General features: G+C 42.9%; 1 protein-coding gene across 5 annotated transcripts in view; it reads left to right on the forward strand.

Annotated features, from left to right (window-relative positions):
- The window catches only part of sbf1 (SET binding factor 1), a 61,564-nt gene that overhangs the window by 7,399 nt on the left and 34,708 nt on the right, over window positions 1-19,457 (forward strand). For all 5 annotated transcript variants that reach the window (XM_067391701.1, XM_067391705.1, XM_067391703.1 and 2 more), the window contains exons 2-4: window positions 17,440-17,525; window positions 17,659-17,796; window positions 18,036-18,161. In XM_067391701.1, the coding sequence (XP_067247802.1) occupies window positions 17,440-17,525; window positions 17,659-17,796; window positions 18,036-18,161 (350 nt within the window). The remainder of the gene's footprint in view (window positions 1-17,439; window positions 17,526-17,658; window positions 17,797-18,035; window positions 18,162-19,457) is intronic.

The following is a 19,457-nucleotide window of genomic DNA, read 5'->3' on the forward strand; positions in this document are numbered from 1 at the left end:
CTACTCTCAGCTGATCATTTGTAATGTTTTGTGGCTAAAATTTTAAAACCGTGTGTGTGTTATGCAATACCTTGCCCCAGAGAATTTCATTCTAAGTGCAATGTTTTCTTTTTCACAAACTGACTGGCATGTTAAAATTGTTTCATGTCCTAATTGACAGCATGCCATAGATGCTTTCTCACAGAATGTGTTGTTGCCGTGTGGGAGGATAGTGAGACATCAAACGTCTACTCTTAACTGTTGGCACTTTTGCTATGTGTATTCCCTGAATTCCCTGTGCTAATAATTTCTTCACTCAATCTAAACACCAGTCACAGCCTCATGTCTTCTGGCTGCCTCTTTCCTGGCCTTGCCGGAGAAAAACTAATTTCACTACTACTTTCCATATGATTTCCAAACCTTGTTGGAAGGCTTGGAATTTCTGCTGATGTGGAATGCCTACCAATGACGTCAGCATTATGTAAGCAGGAGTCCAAGTGCGTTCTTTTAGTTTGCTTTTCGCATTTCATGCAGGATATCAGTCGCACACTGAGCTTTAGTCCTTTGCATTGTTTAATTATTGATACGACTAGGTATACAAGGTACCTAAAACGTACCTACTTATCTCTTAGTAGATATTAGCCGGAGGTTAGTTAAATATATTAAAGTATGTGAGAGAGAATGGGTGTCTGTGTTTATCTAGTGTCATGAAGAGATTAATTGTAAAACGTGTGCATATCCTTGTTAGAAATTCTGAATATGTGTTAGCATTTGATGTTATTTAAAATATTGTTTATTTTAAATGTTATTTCTTTATTTATCAATCATTTTGAGCTAATAGCTGTTGTTGTGAAGTACATTTAGAATACTTGATTAGGAAAAAAATAATGTAAAACACAGTAAAAACCTTGTTAAAATAAGAAATGTTTGTTTTCCCAGACTATTTTTCATGATTAAACACAAAGAATGATATTTAATACAGATGTGGCGAGATCTCGTGAGATTAAAATGTGACAAGATTTCTCGTTGAGGTGAAAAGCCGTCTCGCGATATTGCCATGACGGAGTGTGAGGGTGAAATTAGGATAGAATATGTCACCGCTACGTTTACATTGCGCCTCCACTTTTTATAGAAATAAAAACCATTTAATTCAGGCTGCGGAGTGGAATGTAGTGCAGACCAAGGTTATAATCGTTAACGAAAATGAATGAAAAAACGAAAACTAGGTTGGAAAAAACATTGTTAACTGAAATAAAAATAAAAATGAGGCATTACAAAAAAACGATAACTAACCAAAACTGTAATGTGTGTTTGGCAAAACTAACTAAAATAAAATAAAATGATAGATTAAATGTCCTTAGTTTTTGTCTTTGTCAGTGTCTTTCATAGAGCAAATAACGTTCAGCTGCCTTTTATTTCCCTGCGTCTCTCACTTGCGTGTCTCTCTCACATATACGCGCGCACACACACGCACACCACGTCTCCATGAGAACGAGTGTTCGACGTTGAAAGCAAGTTCGCGAAAGGATGGTATCTCGTGAACACCTTTACACAATCACACATTAAAAAGTGGTATAAAAATATTTTTAATTCTGAATATAATTTTGTCAGTGTGTTAATGTCAACCTGAGAAGCGATTTGCTACTTTAGAAAAGTTCAGTCGCAAGTTTGAGGTAAAATGCACTTGGGTTGTCGATGTCAAAACACTATATAAGCTGTGATTCAAATATTGAATGTTATTTGTTTACTCTTACACTGAATTTTTGCTGCTTCAATCCAGATGAGTAGGCTATTGTATAGGGTAAATTTAGTATAGGGTGTGAAAATTGTACAGCTGTGGTATTTGTATAGGGTGTGAATTCTCTATCTCACCCATGCACACTCACGCACACACACTAAAAAAATTGAAAAGTTTTATTTAAAGCTTTATTTTTTTATTTGTTATTTGTCATGTTCTTTTTTCAGATTGAGCTCCCTGACAATCTGACAGAAATGTCTTGTTGTGACACACAAATGGGTTTAATACATGCGGTTCATGTATGTCTTCTTTGGTCTGTTGGCTCTTTAGGTTTTTTACTGGCACACGTCACTTTCACACATTTTGCACTTACTGCGGAGTGTTGAGACTGTTTATATATCTGTGCCCATATGTACATTTTATGTACTGGTTTTATTTTTGAATGAATATTTTTTAAAATTGTATGATGTTTTTGTTGAGTTACTATTACACAATACTTTTTCTGACCTTTTTGAATCTTGCCCCTGACAAATAACAATTAAATTACACAAAAAGACTAAAACTAACACCAAAACGAATAAAAACTAAACTAAAACTAAGCATTTTCAAATTAAACTAGCAAACTAAATAAAAACTAAACTAGCAAACCCACTTTAAAAACTAATTAAAACTAAACTGAATTTGAAAACATAAAGTAAATGAAATATAATGAAATAAAAATAAAAGCTAATGAAAAATGCAAAACTATAATAACCTTGGTGCAGACTTCACTGATCATGTGACGAGATGACTGGCAAGACCATGGTGGAAGATTCATAGCACAGCAGAGCCTAAGCGTCTGACAAATGTCTACTCTTGTAGAATGTGCGCTCCCTATTCACAGAGTATGATCCCGAAAGCGAAAGTAAAACGCAAGCGCACATTCCATTCAAAAGCAGCTCTCTGATGCATGCAAATATCTTCCAATATAAAAACTATCTTAGGCTAGGCTGTGTAGTTGTAACCATCTCTTAGTTCTGTATGATGCTTGAAGAAAAATTTGAGAAAAATTTGAATATTGAGAGAGTTGATTATGGTTGCTCTTATTGTTTGCACTTAATGAGACTTAGAGAAAACTGTTATTCATTTTTATTTATACTGCTTTTATTTCTGTGATCAATTTGTGTAAAGGGTTCAGTTAGGGGGTCATAGTTTGTGGGGAAAGAAATAAATAAATAAACTATATATATATATATATATATATATATATATATATATATATATATATATATATATATAATTTTTTTTTTTTTTGTTAGAACAACTTGCCACTCTTGATCACTGAAACAGTTTTGAATCAGCTTGTAGAAAATAATGTTTTGAACTGATTCAAACCTCTTAACGCTCTCATAATTGTCTGTCACATAACAATGGGGCACGAAACTAATCTCATATTGTGGCCTTTTGGAAACTTAACAGCCAAATAAAAAGCTCATTAAAATCATTGCAATGTTTCCCTCCCAGCCCTAATCCTTGTTAATGCAGCAGTTAAGGCCTCTGTGTCAGTGTGTGTAAGAGTGTTTATCCGTAATCTAAATAAAACTCGATTTATGTCTCATGCTGTGACAGTAGTTTGTCTTTGAAGCCCATAAGCTCTTTAAGAGTTTTTGGAAAGACCAGTACTTGTCCACTGAAAACCAAAGTGCCCGACCTAAAATATCAAAACCGCAGTTCTTTGCATAGAACACAGACAAGAGGAGCACCACGGTTTCACACGTCGCTGACGTCATTGTGGCTGAGCAAACAAATCTAAATTGTTGGTGTTCATAAAACTGTGCTTAGGATTTTTTTTTGGGGGGGGATTTTGAATGACACCAAAAGCCACGTTGTATTTCTAGAGGTAATGAAGTGTTGTTTTGTTGTTGAAAACTAGTGCTCTCTCTAAAAAAAGTGTGGAAGTCTTCTTGAAGCTCGAGTATTTCCTCTATTGAAAAAGCAGCCAGGGCTGAATGCGGTTGTGGGACGGGTGGTTGCTGGCGTGCAGGAAGGATGTGAGTTTGTTGAAGAGCTTTTCTGCACAGAAAGAAAAGAAAACTGCGCTCACGGTATCCCTGAGCAACAGCAGATTTTGTTTGGCAGATGCAATTCTCTCGGTGCAAGTCCACCCAGAACGATCAAGGCCAAGAGTTTGGGTCTGAATTTGTACAAGGTGCATTGAGCCATTGACTCACTAGTGGTTATTCTTGCATCAGAAATAGCATTTGTGTTTATTAGGGAGGCAACAATATCTGGCTGATTAATATATTTTCTTTTGGCTGATAACTATTCTGCTGTTTTGTCTAAAAAAATTAAAAATTAACAATGCTTTTTTTTTTAAACAAACTTAAGGCCCCGATATACTCACGGCAATGTTGTTTTTTATTCTTCGTTTAAGGGGTAAAATGTTAACGGACATCTGACGCCGCCCACACTGCTGAGAGTGACGTTTAGATGAATATGTAAATATGTGCTGTACATTTTCCTCTCGGTAACAAAATAAACACAACAAAAATGAGAAAACAGCAAGCATTTTTTATAGAAAGCATAAAAAAAAGTATCTGATCATAACAACATGGGTATATTAACATGAGCTCTGCAAATTAGCGCTCCAGTAAAGTCATTTATATGACATTTGATTCAATAGATTGCTTAAAATCGAGCAGCTTTACAGTATCAAACATGAAAAACGGGTCTGTGCCTTATTGCATCAGAAGCACAACTTCATTTTCTAATATACACACATGATGTGGTGTAATACTTCCAAAAAAGTATAATCATAACCTTTATCTCCACACCAAAATTCCAGATGGCCAGACAGTGATTCATCTTTTATAAATCGTTACAATATTAATGTCTGTGACGCTGTGAGCACGGAAACTACTGTGTAGACTGTAAGTATTTAAAATGTTTAACTTTTTAAAATGATTAATGTTTAATATGAATAAATAGCGCTCATAAACGGCCGTCGATGGCATTCTGAAGTGAAATTAATTCAGGCTTGGACCCGGAAGCGGCGTTCCTTACGTCATGACTTAACAAGCGGATACTTTTATTCATCAAGGATGCATTAAAATGATCAAAAGTGACAAAGACGTTTGTACTGTTACAAAAAGTTTTCTCGTTCACATAAATGCTGTTTTTCTTTCTATTCATCAAAGAATTCTGAAATGCCATGGTTTCCATAAAATTTTAAGCAGCACAACATTTAACACTAATAATATTAAGAAATGTTTCTTGAGCAGCAAATCAGCATATTAGAATGAATTCTGAAGGATCATGTGATGCTGAAAATTCAAATATAGCAAAATACAAAACACTTATTTTAAATATTACCGTTTTTACTGTGTTTTTGATCAAATACATGTTGCCCTAGTGAGCATAATATACTTCTTTCAAAACATCTGACTGACCCAAAACAGTCATTGAACAGTAGTCAATGATAAAATTCATATACCTTGCAATTTAAATGTCATGGGTTTGACAGGTTAGACTGTTTAAAACTCATATCCTTCATTATTCATGTTCAGTCAACTTTTATTATTTATATTTAGCATTTAGTCTGTCCATTTTGAACAGACCCATGACCCATTTTGGGTCACAACCCACCAGTTGAGAACCACTTGCATAGATGGTGGTTGACAACTTCCTGTATCTACCCACCTAGCCTGTGCTATACTCCCTGACACGCTTAACTGTGGCCTTTCAGGTCCTTGTAACCATGGCGACGAGTTGTTTTGACAACGTAGGGCGCAGGCCAAAGGAGCAGGCTGCGGTTTTCTAGGTTTTGGTACTGTGCCAAATCTTTCTCGAGAATCCACGTTGAACTCTTTAAGAGACAGGTTTTACGATTAGACTGTTATTAATTCTTGAAAAACTGCCACATAATGGCGAGACATTCTTTGAGAACTATATAATGCAGTCCAGTCTTTTCACTTTGCTAGCCTACATACTTGTTTTTGCTGCTCCACCCACGTGCGCCAACACACAGTCGCAACCACGCTGCATGTCTGTCTCTTACACAAGCATGATAGTGAATTCCTGTGGTGCACAGTCGCAGTTGCTTCAGAATGTGCTGTCTGTATGTTAAGGAAGTCTGTATTACTCATGGCTAACCACATACTTCAGTTGTCATCTCTGTGATTGATACATGAGTGCCACATTGATGGCGTTCATGCATCAGTTTTCTCATTGAATAATCTGATGGAATCTTGTGATTTCTGTCCCACAGTGACTGCTGTATTGTCACCTGCCTTTGGTTTCACTTCACCTGCTTCAGTCAGACTAGCAGGTCGATGTGACTGTCTCGTGGCGTCTCTCTCAGATCCTTCATGAAGGAACGGGTGAAATTTCCCTATTAATAACCAGACACTCTTGTGAGTCATAGTAAAGCAGAAGTGCTTTGTAATTTGATCATTCAGGGTATATGTCAATCTTACTTGCAAGGTGTTGCGTGTATATCTGCATGTTTTCCTAATTGCATAAATGAGATTTGAGAGCTTTGTAGTTGTGTGCCAGGATCATAGTTTATATAGTTTAGACCCATTGATTTGTTTGAACTTTCACCTATAAACAGATTTTTGCTGATTTAAAGGGTTAGTTCACCCAGAAATGAAAATTATCCCATGATTTACTCAACCTCTGGCCATCCTAGGTGTATATGACCACCTAGGTGTATATGACTAGGTGTATATGAGATATTTAAAAATCTCCTGGCTCCTCCAAGCTTTTATGAAGCCAAAAAAACATTTAGGAAGCCAAAAAATAAAATATCATCCATCCATCATAAATAATACATACGGCTCCAGTGGGTTAATAAAGGCCTCCTGAAGCGAAGTGATGGGTTTTTGTAAGAAAAGTGTCCATTTTTAAAACTTTATTAACTATAATAACTATCTTCCGGCAGACGGCCGTGTGCATCAGTTTGCGGTGGAAGAGTAACCTCTGACCCGACACATGATGTAATGATGAATGTGGAGAGGATAAAGCAGAGCAAAACAAAACACCAGTCAAAAATTTGTCTAAAACAATCATTTTTAAAGAGAAATGTCTGATTTCAATATAAGAGGAGGAGCTTGAGTTTGTTGCCCAGCCCTATTTGTTTGAACCGCGAGAAATCCCCCCCTCCACTACCATTATAAAGCTTGGAAGAGCTAGGATACATTTAAGATTGTGTTCGTCTGAAAGAAAATATACCTAGGATGGCTTAAGCATGAGTAAATCATGGGATAATTTTCATTTTTGGGTAAACTATTCCTTTAAGTTCTTTCAAGGCCTCATTAAATGATTAGGTGTTGTGTTGTAGTGGTTAAACCTCAGGGCCGGTTCGATTCCTGCAAAACGGGAGCCCACAAGTGAGGCGCTTAACCCTAGGTTGCTCCGGGGGATTGGCCTCATAATAAGTTCACAGTGCAATTCTGTGGTGATAATCACATGAAAGTTGCGGAAACAAATTCCAACGGTCATCACCGTTGTGTGCCGATAAATAATAATCAAAGTCACAATTAGCTTTTGGATCATATACACCTGAGCATTTCCTTTGTTCTAAACAAGCAAGCCTTGTCTGGGAAAGATTAATTGAAGTCTCATATGTCCAGATCTGTCTTGTGAGAATATCCAAGCACATTCCCCATGTCCACGCACCATACGACCCCATTCACGAGCCAATATCTCAGGTGCAAGGTTTTTGGTAGTCTGGTCCCACAAACAAGGTGGATTGCATTGATAGACCTTTAAGAAACCTTATACGACCTCCTTAAAATCCTGCTGACCCCATTTTTCCTTTCAGATTTCAGAAGGTTCTCAGACTTGCATTGACTCCGTCTGGCTTTGGATTTGTTCTCAACTCACTTGTTTTGATTCCAAGCTTTTTGCTTTGTCCCTTGAGTCCAAAAATGAGGTCAGAAATCTGCTCCGATTTGTCCAAAGCCTTGTGTGCAGCATTCCTAATTGTGCATGTATGCAAAATCTTGGGTTTAAATGTGCTAAATGCTCGTGTATGTCTTGATAACTTATGTTTAGGTCTTTCACAACGTTCCCCTCGGGAATATTCTTGAGAAAACGCAAGCCTCGTTTGCCGACTCAGCTGTTATTTGGGAGCACCAGAGTTCTGGAATCTGAATGTTACGGAATGCCGGAATTCGGCATGAATTAGTGTTGCAAGAACAGTGCCTGTTTGTGCTTGGACGTCTCTTTTTCTCCTTCACTCATCTAGTCACTTTCACTCTCATTCTAAGATAGCAGAAAAGTAGGAGGGGTGGGAAAGAAAGCGAGTTTTAGATTTCCCAACACGCTGCAGGACTCAAATATCAGTTTGATGTTGGCACGCTGATTCTGGCTCAGATTTGTTACTTGGCCGCATTTGCTGATTTTTTTTTTTTTTTTTTCTTATTTATTGTAAGAGAAAACAAAACTAATCTTGAGTCTGCACTCTCACCCTGTGGCAATAACATGTCAGTTCCACTAAATGGGGGTAGAGTATAGAGTGACCGCCTGTGGGCCTTGGCAGCAGGCCAGAACCGTATATGAATATCACCTGAAGTTGGTGGGTTTGCTCTGCACCGACTGTCTTAATCTTGATTCGCCCCAATATCTGGAGACATACGGGAGAACTCCAGGCAAGTGCTATCCAAAGATCATTTTCGCAAAAGGCTAATTTTGGCTGCGTACAGTGTTGTGAATAGGCTCTATTGTGGTGCCTGTACTTTGGACACACTCCAGATAGACTCCAGGTATTATTTTGCCTTGTATCCACTCTAGCTGAATTGCATCTCTTTCTGCTGTAGGCTAGAGTCTTACCTTTTTAAACTGTACCAAAAAATGTTCCCTGTTGGTCTAGATTGTAAGGAAATAAATGGAAGGTGGGACATTCATTCATTCATTCATTCATTCATTCATTCATTCATTCATTCATTCATTCATTCATTCATTCATTCATTCATTCACTTATAATGTTAATCCTTCCTTCCTTCCTATACAATATTAATTGTATTATCCTTCCTTCCTTTCATTCCTATATAATATTAACCCTTCCTTCTTTCTTCCTTCCTATATATTAACCCTTGCTTCCTTCCTTGCTTCATTGCTTCCTTCCTAACTTTCCTTCCTTCCACACTTTTATGGAAAAGTAGTAGAAATTAATACAGAGTAGGAACAGTATTTTTTTGAATAGCAATGCTATATAATATTAATATTGCCATTATTAATAATTGTACAATTTTCACCCTGTCTGGTGAGATCATAAAGTCATCTGCAGCATTTGTGAGATGAGAGTGTTTGAGTTTTTGTTGCTATTTGTTTCTAACCTTAAATGAGTAGTAGGTTGGCTTCTTTGTTTAGGGAGCGGTTAAAGTCTTATTCCAACTCCAGGCTTGTTTGATGACACCCAGACTGCACGTATCAATCTTTAGTTAGTTTCCCACAATGCCTCATTGTTTATGGCTCACCTGGATCGCTCTCGAGTAAACATGACACTCTTCATGAGCCGAGCTAAGGCGGAGGGTGTGGTCGTTTACACCTCAGTTTATTATAGCACCATCAACCATGTGCACCACATCACTCACTTAGCTATAGTGAGTCGCCTTTTTATACGTGCAAGCTTGCACACACGTGGGGGTTTGGGGAAAATCCAATTTCTGGAAATGGTGGGGCTTTTTATTATTTAACAGTTTATATTTTATGGTTTAATGGTTAGGGTTATTTTACTGGTTAACAAACTTGTCTTTGGTTCATTCCAACCTAAAGAGTGATGCATTCAGGTCTTAGCCAAATAAAAGGAAACAAACATAATTAATTTAATAAAAATATTAATAAAAAATATTACACTAATATTTATGTAATAACAATAATTCATGTTAATTTAAAAAATCTTCAGGAAGAAGGCTTGATGTTATAATTTTAATGTTTTTTTTTTATTTTATTTTGTATTTGTTTATTTTATATTTTCCACACCTTCATGGAGAAGAAGTGGGAATACAATTTTAATATAGTTTTACAAAGACATAAAATAAACAAAAATAAAACACAACAAAAGAGAATTAATTTAATGACAATATTGACTATAAATAAATAAATAAATAAATAATGTTATTACAATAATAAGAATTATGAACGACAACAACAATTATTGTAATTATTATTATTATTAATGTTCATTAAAAAATATTCTTCAGGAAGAGGATTTGAGAAGTTTTAATACATTAATTCATCATTTTAATATGTTAATTTTATTTTTAATTATTTGTTTATATTTTCTTCATTTTCTTAAAATTTATGGGAATGCAATTTTAGTACAATTGTACAAAAAGTCTAGATTTGAAGAAAAGAAACTTTGTTTAGACCAAGTTTTCTAGAATATTGTTCAAATAAGTGAGCCGCGTCCAAAGCACGAGACTCTGGGCTCAAATACAGTGTTCATTCTTAACCTTTGACCTTTGTCCTTTACTCAAAAGGAGGGCTTTTCTTGCATAAGGCTTTGGTTTGACACTTAAAGTCTTGTCCTGCTGGTCATCGTGCCATCAGCAGCACAGGAGCTGGGTCGCTAACTCATTTATTCTGGGTGAAGAGGGACAGCTGTCTAAATTAACTCAGGCTCAAATCCCATGATTCCTCTGTGCAATAAGAGCGCTCTCTATCTGACAAAGTCCCTGTGTTCAATCTCACAACACTTGCTTTTCAACAGACCTTCTACTGTAGCTCAGTCATGTGTATGTGTGTGTGTGTGGTTGCCACATATCTGATAAGATGTTCAAAGAGACAGATGAATTCCTGTGTGATGGTTTTCTGGAGTGCGGTCAGCGTTGTACATTGGATCGTCCAGCCCTGCAAAATGATTTAATTTGTGTGCGTGCATATGCACTTTCCGATTTGTGTGTCGGGTCTTGGAAGACGTCCCGGTCATTGTTTGCTTTATAGTGGGTCTGTTCATGGTTTTGTTAAGCTGTAGAAAGCTCCAGACAGGTGCTGTTCCTCCTCTCCTCGACTGTTGCGACATTTTCAGCTCTCACTTGCACTGTATCAGCCTGCTTCATACTTCAAAATGCTAGTGTTATGGTTTTTTATTTATTTGTTTGTTTGTTTTATTTTTTACAATATAGCATATGCTTTTTCTAATTTTATTTTTAGCCTGCTTTCTTCAAAATGTATTTATTATTGTAGTATTTTTTTTGGTTTGGTTTATTTTGTAATGTTTGTAGTTCCCTTTCGATACTTCACTCGTACTGCGTATGGGGAAAGGTCTCCCTTTTTCCCCGCTGCTGAAGCCTTTTTCAATAACGCAGTGTAACTGCACCGTCATTGGTTCACTCATAGACAAGTTGTTGAACCAATGGCGGCGCGGCATAGCTGCGCGGCCTATGGCGACAAAGCGCGCGAATATTCCCGCCGAAATGGGCGGGGTATAGGGCTATATAAGCAGGCGTTTCGCCATAGGATTTCAGTGTTTTCTCCTTCAGCGACGACATCTACTTCTCTTCGCTGATCTCCGCCTGAAGCCGAAGAAGCTCGCCGCCTTCTGCTCTCGCCGCCGTCTGAAGAGGCTCCCGCAGCGGACTCGCCTGGACTCGCCGGTGGAAGAAAGCGCCGGCGCCCTCGCGGACTGCAGCTTCTAGCGCCGTCGCCGAGCCGCCGCCTCCCGCTTCCCGCTTCCGGCCGCTTCCTGTGCGTCCCCTGCCGCCATCCGGCGCGCCGCCTGAGAGCTTCATCCACGGCTTAAACGCCGCTCTAAAAGAGCGATTTCCAGCGGTTTTCACCGCTCTAAGAGCTTCCGCGGCCCTCGCCGCTCTAAAAGAGCCACCCAATTGCCGTTTTCACGGCAGCGGCGTCTCACGATGCCCCGCCACTCATGTGGTACTTGCAGGGCCCCCTGCACGACGACGATGGACACAGCGAGTGTGTCGCTTGCCTGGGCAAGCCCCACGCAGACGGCGCGCTCGCTGGAGACTCATGCCCGCACTGCGAGTGTATGAGTCTCGCTTCCTTGCGCTCGCGGGTCGCCTTCTTCACTGAAGGCGATCTCGCCGCTCGCGCCCTCCCGTCTCCTTCCTCCCGCGAGCCGGCGAGGAAAAGACAGCGGGGTAGAGCGACTCAGCGCCAGGAGTTGAGCGAGCTCACGCCGGCCCAGCCCCCGCGTGCCTCGCCCTCTCCTCCCAGGGAACTCTCTCCCGTTCTGTTCTCTCGCCCTGAGCAGCGTCCCTCCGCAGAAGCGAGTGACCTCGTCTCATTCGGGGGAACAGACGACGAACAAGACGACTCCATGTCTCTTGCGGCTTCCGAAGCGGAAGGATGGGCTGGCGAGCCGGAAGACCCCGCTCCACCGCCTCCCTTGGAACCCATCGAGCATGGCCAGGGCATGGATGCCGAGCTCTTCCGCATCCTGTCTAGAGCCGTTGAAGAGCTGGACCTCGAGTGGGCCCCTCCAGAGGAGCCGTCTCGCAGCCGCCTGGACGAATGGTTTCTGCCAGGCCGCCGCCAAGCACCTCGCCAGCGTTCAGCGCCCTTCTTTCCTGAGGTCCACGAAGAGCTGACAAAGTCGTGGCGCGCTCCTTACTCTGCCCGCCTCCACACTACGCACCGCTCCGCCCTCACCGCCGTCGACAGCGCCGAGGAGAAGGGATACGAGCGCTTGCCACCCCTAGATGAAGCGGTGGCTGCTCACCTCTGTCCTCCCGCGGCTGTGGGTTGGAAGACGAAGAGGGCCCTTCCTTCCAAGCCCTGTCGGACCACCTCTACTCTGGCTGGACGGGCTTACACCTCGGCGGGCCAAGCTGCCTCTGCGCTCCACACCATGGCCATATTTCAAGCATTCCAGGCCAAACTCCTCCGCTCTCTGGATGAGTCTGGAATCGACGCGCCAGCCTTCAAAGATCTCCGCAGCGCCACGGATCTTGCCCTGCGAGCTACGAAGGCTACGGCCCAGGCCATCGGTCGTTCCATGGCCAGCCTGGTCGTGTTGGAGCGCCACCTGTGGCTCAACCTAACGGAGATCAAAGACCTAGACAAGACGGCCTTCTTAGACGCCCCGGTCTCGCCTTCTGGTCTCTTCGGGCCTGCAGTGGATGGCTTCACTGAGCGCTTTACTGCCGCGCAGAAATCGTCTCAGGCTATGAGGCATTTCTTGCCTAAGCGCTCCAGCTCCGCTTCTGCGTCTAGCCGCCCCAGGACTGCGCCGGCTCAGCAGAACAAACCAGCCCCACCTGCAACACAGGCAGCGCCGCCCCAGGAGCATCGCCAGCGCTCGCACCCTGCGAAGCGCCCTCCCTTCCCGAGGCGCCAGGGACCCCGGCCCAGGATTGTGCTGGACCCGGTGCCTCCGAAGTCGTCCTGATTCGTCGGACAGGAAGAGGATGGGGGACCGTCCCGTTACGACCGGACCACCCCAAAAGCTCCCACGAGTAATTTCCCCTCCGCCTCGTTTATTTCCGGGCGTGGGAAACATACTCCAAGTGACAGCTGGGCCCACACCTGTTGCGCCCACTCCAAACGCCGTTTTCACGGCGGACAAATTTTTACCTCATCACAAAAAGAGCAAATTTCCTCTTCCACCCCTCGCGGTGTACGACCCTCTCAACGGCGGTCTGTCACCCAACATTATTCAACCCCTAGCCACTCGGGCCGAGGCCTGGCAGGCCATCCCCGATGTGTCAGAATGGGTCATGGGGATCGTAAACCAGGGCTACTCGCTCCAGTTTGCACGACGGCCCCCGCTTCGCCGGGGTGCTTCAAACATCGGTCAATCCGGACGACGCTCATGTCCTCCGGGCCGAAGTCATGTCGTTGCTGGAAAAAGGAGCTGTGGAAATGGTTCCTCCGTCAGAGAGCGAGACAGGCTTTTACAGCCGCTACTTTCTGGTCCCCAAAAAGGATGGCGGTCTCAGACCCATCCTAGACCTCAGGCTTTTGAATCACTCCCTCATGAGACGGAAGTTCAAAATGCTGACGCTGAAGCAGATCCTCGCGCACATTTGCCCCGAGGACTGGTTCTGCTCGCTGGACCTGAAGGATGCGTATTTTCACATCCAGATAGCCCCCCGTCACAGACGATTCTTGAGATTCGCATACGAAGGGGTGGCATACCAATATACGGTCCTGCCCTTCGGGCTGTCTCTGGCTCCCTGCACTTTCACCAAGTGCATGGACGCGGCGCTTTCCCCTCTGAGACAGATGGGAATCCGGGTTCTGAATTATCTCGACGACTGGCTCATCTTAGCCCGTTCGCGAGACGAGCTGGAACGCCACAGATCCGTGCTCCTCAGCCATCTACAATGCCTGGGTCTCAGGGTCAACTTAGCCAAGAGCTCGCTATGCCCCACTCAACGAATTTCGTTTCTGGGAGCAGTTTTCGACTCGGTCCGTATGACGGCAGTAGTCTCGCCAGAGCGCGCCCTGGCAATTCAGCAGCTCACGGCATCTGTCACGAACAAAGCCTATCTCCCTCTGAAGTTTTTCCAGAGGCTGCTAGGGCTGATGGCTTCCGCCTCCCCGGTGCTGCAGCTAGGCCTTCTTCGGATGCGGCCTCTTCAGTACTGGTTGAAGTTCCGGGTTCCTCCCAGCGCATGGCGGCACGGCCGCCTATGTCTCAAGGTCAATCGGGCCTGTCTTCTAGCCCTGAAACCTTGGATGGATCCAGTATGGTTCCAACGCGGAGTCCCTTTACAGGCGGTCTCACGGAGGACGGTGCTCTCAACAGACGCCTCCAACTTGGGCTGGGGCGCTGTGTGCGAGGGCAGACCGGCCTTCGGCTCGTGGAGCCACGAGGAAAGCCATCTACACATCAACTGTCTAGAGATGCTAGCAGTGATGAAAGCCCTTCAGTTCTTTCAGGCTTACTTGACGGGACGTCATGTTCTAGTTCGGTCAGACAGTATGACGGTGGTGTCATACCTGAACCACCAAGGCGGTCTTTCGTCCAGCCGCTTATGCGCTCTGGCGAAACGTCTGCTGGAATGGGCTCTTCCGAGGCTTCAGTCGCTCAGAGCGACTCATGTTCCTGGCAGGATCAATCTGGGTGCGGACATGTTGTCACGGAGCAACATCCCCTCCGACGAGTGGATGCTCCACCCCCAAGTGGTCCTCACGATCTGGGAGTTCTTCGGGAAGGCAGAGGTAGACCTCTTCGCCTCAGAAGACAACTCTCATTGCCCAACATTTTTCTCGAAGGAAGTAGATGCTCTGGCCCACACATGGCCCAGCACGCTCCTTTATGCTTTCCCTCCGATCGCACTGATCCCCCAGGTCATCAGGCGTATCAGAGAAGACCAGCACAGAGTCCTTCTGGTGGCCCCGCTCTGGAGGAACCAGGTTTGGTCCTCAGAGCTATTCAGGCTCTCTCTAAGAGCCCCGTGGCCGATTCCCCTGAGACGGGACCTCCTCTCTCAGGCAAACAGAACAATCTGGCACCCACAGCCGCAGCTCTGGGCTCTGCACCTCTGGTCCCTCGATGGGAGCCGACTAGCCTCCCCGAGGACGTCCTAAATACCATTTCTCAGGCTAGAGCCCCATCTACGAGGCGCCTCTACGACCAGAAGTGGTCAGTCTTTGTTGATTGGTGTTCAACACGCAACATAGACCCTGTGGAGAGTGACGTATCTTCCATACTGTCTTTCCTCCAAGAACGCTTGGAAATGGGGCGCTCCCCTTCCACGCTTAAGGTTTACGTAGCAGCCATTGCAGCGTTCCACGCTCCTATTGCTGGCCAATCGGTGGGACGAAACGGGCTCGTGATCCGTTTTTGAGAGGTGCTAGGCGTTTGAATCCTCCTCGCCCTCTCACTATTCCCTCCTGGGACCTCTCGTTGGTCCTCAGGGCCTTGAAAGGAGCCCCATTTGAACCAATGGGTTCAGCCGACCTCAGGCCCCTAACACTAAAAACCGCTCTGCTACTAGCACTAGCATCGGTAAAGCGTGTTGGCGATTTGCAGGCCCTCTCTGTGAACCCTGCATGCCTCGAATTCGGGCCTGGTGACTCTAAGGTCGTTCTGAAACCTAGGCATGGCTACGTCCCTAAAGTGCTCTCAACTCCGTTTAGAGCTCAGGTCATCTCGCTCTCTGCTCTTCCTCCCTCGGCGGACGAACCAGAGCTGCAGCTACTCTGCCCAGTCAGGGCATTGAGGACCTACATAGACCGATCACAGTCTTTCAGACTGTCGGATCAGCTCTTTGTTTGTTTTGGCGGCCGCACCAAAGGGTCTCCGGTCTCGAAACAACGCATTTCCCGTTGGATAGTGGATGCTATTAACCTGTGCTACTCCTCACTGGGCACTAATTGCCCCATAGGAGTCAGGGCCCACTCCACTAGAGGAATGGCTTGCTCGTGGGCTTGGTCCAACGGAGTTTCCATCCAAGACATCTGTGAGGCGGCCGGCTGGTCTTCGCCGTCCACCTTTGTCAGGTTCTATCACCTCGATGTCCCGACCTTACAAGCTCGGGTCCTGTCGGTGTGATTAGCGGCTTCCAACAGGTCCCGCTTCACGCCACCATAGGAAGTATCTTCCTTCAGTGTAACCATGGGTTCGGTTAGGCTTTGCCTCCGCTTGTCCTTTTTGCCCCCCTCTGGGTGGCCAAATGCAAGCTATATCGTTCCCAGCCGTGGCACGGCGTGGTTGAATTCGTTCCCCATACGCAGTACGAGTGAAGTATCGAAAGGGAACGTACTCGGTTACTAACGTAACCTCGGTTCCCTGAGATACGGAACGAGTACTGCGTCACTTGCCGTGCCACGAGGCTGCGGCTCAGGGTCGTCGCTTCAGTCGATTGACACTGAAATCCTATGGCGAAACGCCTGCTTATATAGCCCTATACCCCGCCCATTTCGGCGGGAATATTCGCGCGCTTTGTCGCCATAGGCCGCGCAGCTATGCCGCGCCGCCATTGGTTCAACAACTTGTCTATGAGTGAACCAATGACGGTGCAGTTACACTGCGTTATTGAAAAAGGCTTCAGCAGCGGGGAAAAAGGGAGACCTTTCCCCATACGCAGTACTCGTTCCGTATCTCAGGGAACCGAGGTTACGTTAGTAACCGAGTACGATTTTTTTTAAATTTATTTTATAGAAAATATGCTTTTTATTTTTTACCTTTTTTGAAGTTTTATTTTTAGCCTGCTTTTTAAAAATGCTGAAATATTTTTTTTTATTGCTGTTTTATTTAGTTATTTTGTAATATTTGTAGTTTTTATTATCTTATGTACTATATTGTGCTTTTTCTAGTTTTTATTTTTTACTTTTTATTTTCAACCTGCTTCATACTTTAGAATGCTGAAATGTTTCATATGTGTAGATATATTTTAATATTTTAACATATTTTATCATTTATTGTGTATAAAATGCTGTTTTTCTTTTTTGTATTTTCATTTTTTTTCTTTTGCATTTTTATGGAAGATTATAAAAGCAGAGCCCACAAAACCACTTGAAAAATTAAGAAATCATTTTTTTTTTTTTTTTTACGGACTAAATAAACCTAATAACAAATAAATCCTAAAACACATAAAGTCACAAAGGCAAAAACATCATAAAGTTTTTGTTTATAGGTCAGGAAGTACTCATTATCAGCCTATTATGTCAAGTTATGTTTTTTCCAGAGAGGGTTATGGAGTTATCATACCATGTGAGCCGAGCTAAAGGCAGTTTCTTTACGTCAAATTTGCTTAAGTTACATGAGTTACTTCAGTCCTTATACGTCTATTAATCTTTTGTTTCTCTTTCTTTTTGTGTAGGAGGTAGTGAGGGTCAAGGCCGGATTCATCAGCGTTTCCCAGAGAAAGACTGGGAAGATAACCCCTTTCCTCAAGGCCTTGAGCTGGTAAGCCCATCACAAACAAACTCAGAGCATGTCCCGATATCTCAGAATTCACAGATTTGTCCAGCAATATTGAATAATTCTGAGAGTGTTTTCATAGGATCTGATAAGAAGATTTTTGTGGCATCTCTTTCAGTTCTGTCAGCCCAGTGGATGGCAGCTGGTCCCAGAGAGAAAGCCTCCCTCTTTCTTTGTGTCAGTTCTTACGGACATCAACTCCGAGCGGCATTATTGCGCGTGCTTCACCTTCTGGGAGTCCGTGGAAAACCCGCAGGTTTGTTCCGAGCATGTGCAGATGAACCGAAGGAATGTGTGAGAGAAGGGAAGAGAGAAATTATATAACAGGATGCAATGGGCCTGATGGGTGGGGTGATTTACTGCTGTGTGAAAATGTATTATGGTGGTTGAGGAACTACTTTTTTTTGTAGATTTGGACATATAATGTTTAAATTGATTCGGAGTGTAATTCCAGGTCCAGTTTGAGGGTGTTTCATGGGTTGTGTGTGTGTTCAGCTACAGAAAGGAGAGCCCAGTGAGGCCGATGAAGATGATGGTCCAGACGTGCTTCAGCCTGCTCAACTCTACGCCCCTAAAAGCCTGGTCCTCGTGTCCCGTTTGGACCACACAGAGGTCTTTAGGGTAAGAGACGCGTGCACACAAAATTGCATATGACTAAGTCTAAAACATATGGCTAAGTTTCGGTTCAACAGTATGGATTTATAAGCATTTTTTCTTGTCTTGTTAATATTTTCATTGACCTGTATCACAAAAAAAACCCCATCAATTTATATTTCAGAAAAAAAAAAGTATTTTCTAGCTGTTTTCTTTTAAAAATCTAGATTTATTATTATTTTATTATCCTTAATTGTCAAATATTCTGTACAAAAAAGAATTAAACAATTATTAATATAAATGTTAAAGAAAGTTATTTATTAGTAATAGCTGAAAATTATACAGATATTGTAACTCAACAAATATTAAAGGGGTGGTTCAGTGTTTTTTTTAGGCTTGATTGTGTTTATGGGGCACAGTTTAACATCTTAATGCTTGGTTTTAAAAAAACGCTGTATTTTTCAAATATTTTACCTTTATTCTACACCGCTGTTTCCCTTCTCCTAAAAACGCTCTGTTGAGTTCCTGGTTCTATGAAGCCCCTCCCTCAGAGATGTGCAATGGACTGAGATTGGTTAGCTGGCCCTGTGTTTTGAAAATTTATGGCATCAATATTGCTATATCAATTTGAGCCCGAATCAGACCCAGATAGCAGTAATGATGAAGAGGGTCAAGCAGAACCTCTGCAAGCACGGCTTTTAATGGACGTTTATGAATGTTAAGTATTTTCATTTGTATTTATGTTTAGTGTTTAGATATGCTGTCACTTGTAAATGTTACTGCTGCCCCATAGTGTTCTGATTAAAGCTTTACTGTAGCTGAATACATGACTGAGTAGTAGCATTTTTGTAAATGTATTGTTTCATTTATAGCATTAACGAGTATGTGGGTAAATGCAACATAAAAGCCATAATGAAACAATGTTGTACACTGATAACAGAAACACCAACAAACACCAACAGAAGTTCGCTGGTTTGTTGACGTTTGTTGGTGTTTGTTGAAATAGAATTTAGCTAGCTGGCTAGCAGAGCAAAAACATGTTGGGCTTTCTTTACGTCCTAGAAACTATATAACTTTATAAAAAAATAAAACATAAAGTTTGGGGCCCATAAACAGCAGCTTCTGCTTTTAAAGTGGGAACTGCTCCATCTTTCAGTAATAGCCTTTGTGCAAATAAATTTTATTGTTCCCGAAGTCCAGCGTCACTAGGAAGAACACTTGTATGCACGTGACATGGCCTTTGTTGCGTGTTCCCGGGGGCAGTGTTTGTATATTGCAGGGATTATGATGTCACCAACCCAGGAAGAAGGTTGTTGTAGTCCA

The sequence above is a fragment of the Chanodichthys erythropterus genome, chromosome 8 (genome assembly GCF_024489055.1).
Source record: "Chanodichthys erythropterus isolate Z2021 chromosome 8, ASM2448905v1, whole genome shotgun sequence".
Classification (NCBI taxonomy): Eukaryota; Metazoa; Chordata; class Actinopteri; order Cypriniformes; family Xenocyprididae; genus Chanodichthys; species Chanodichthys erythropterus.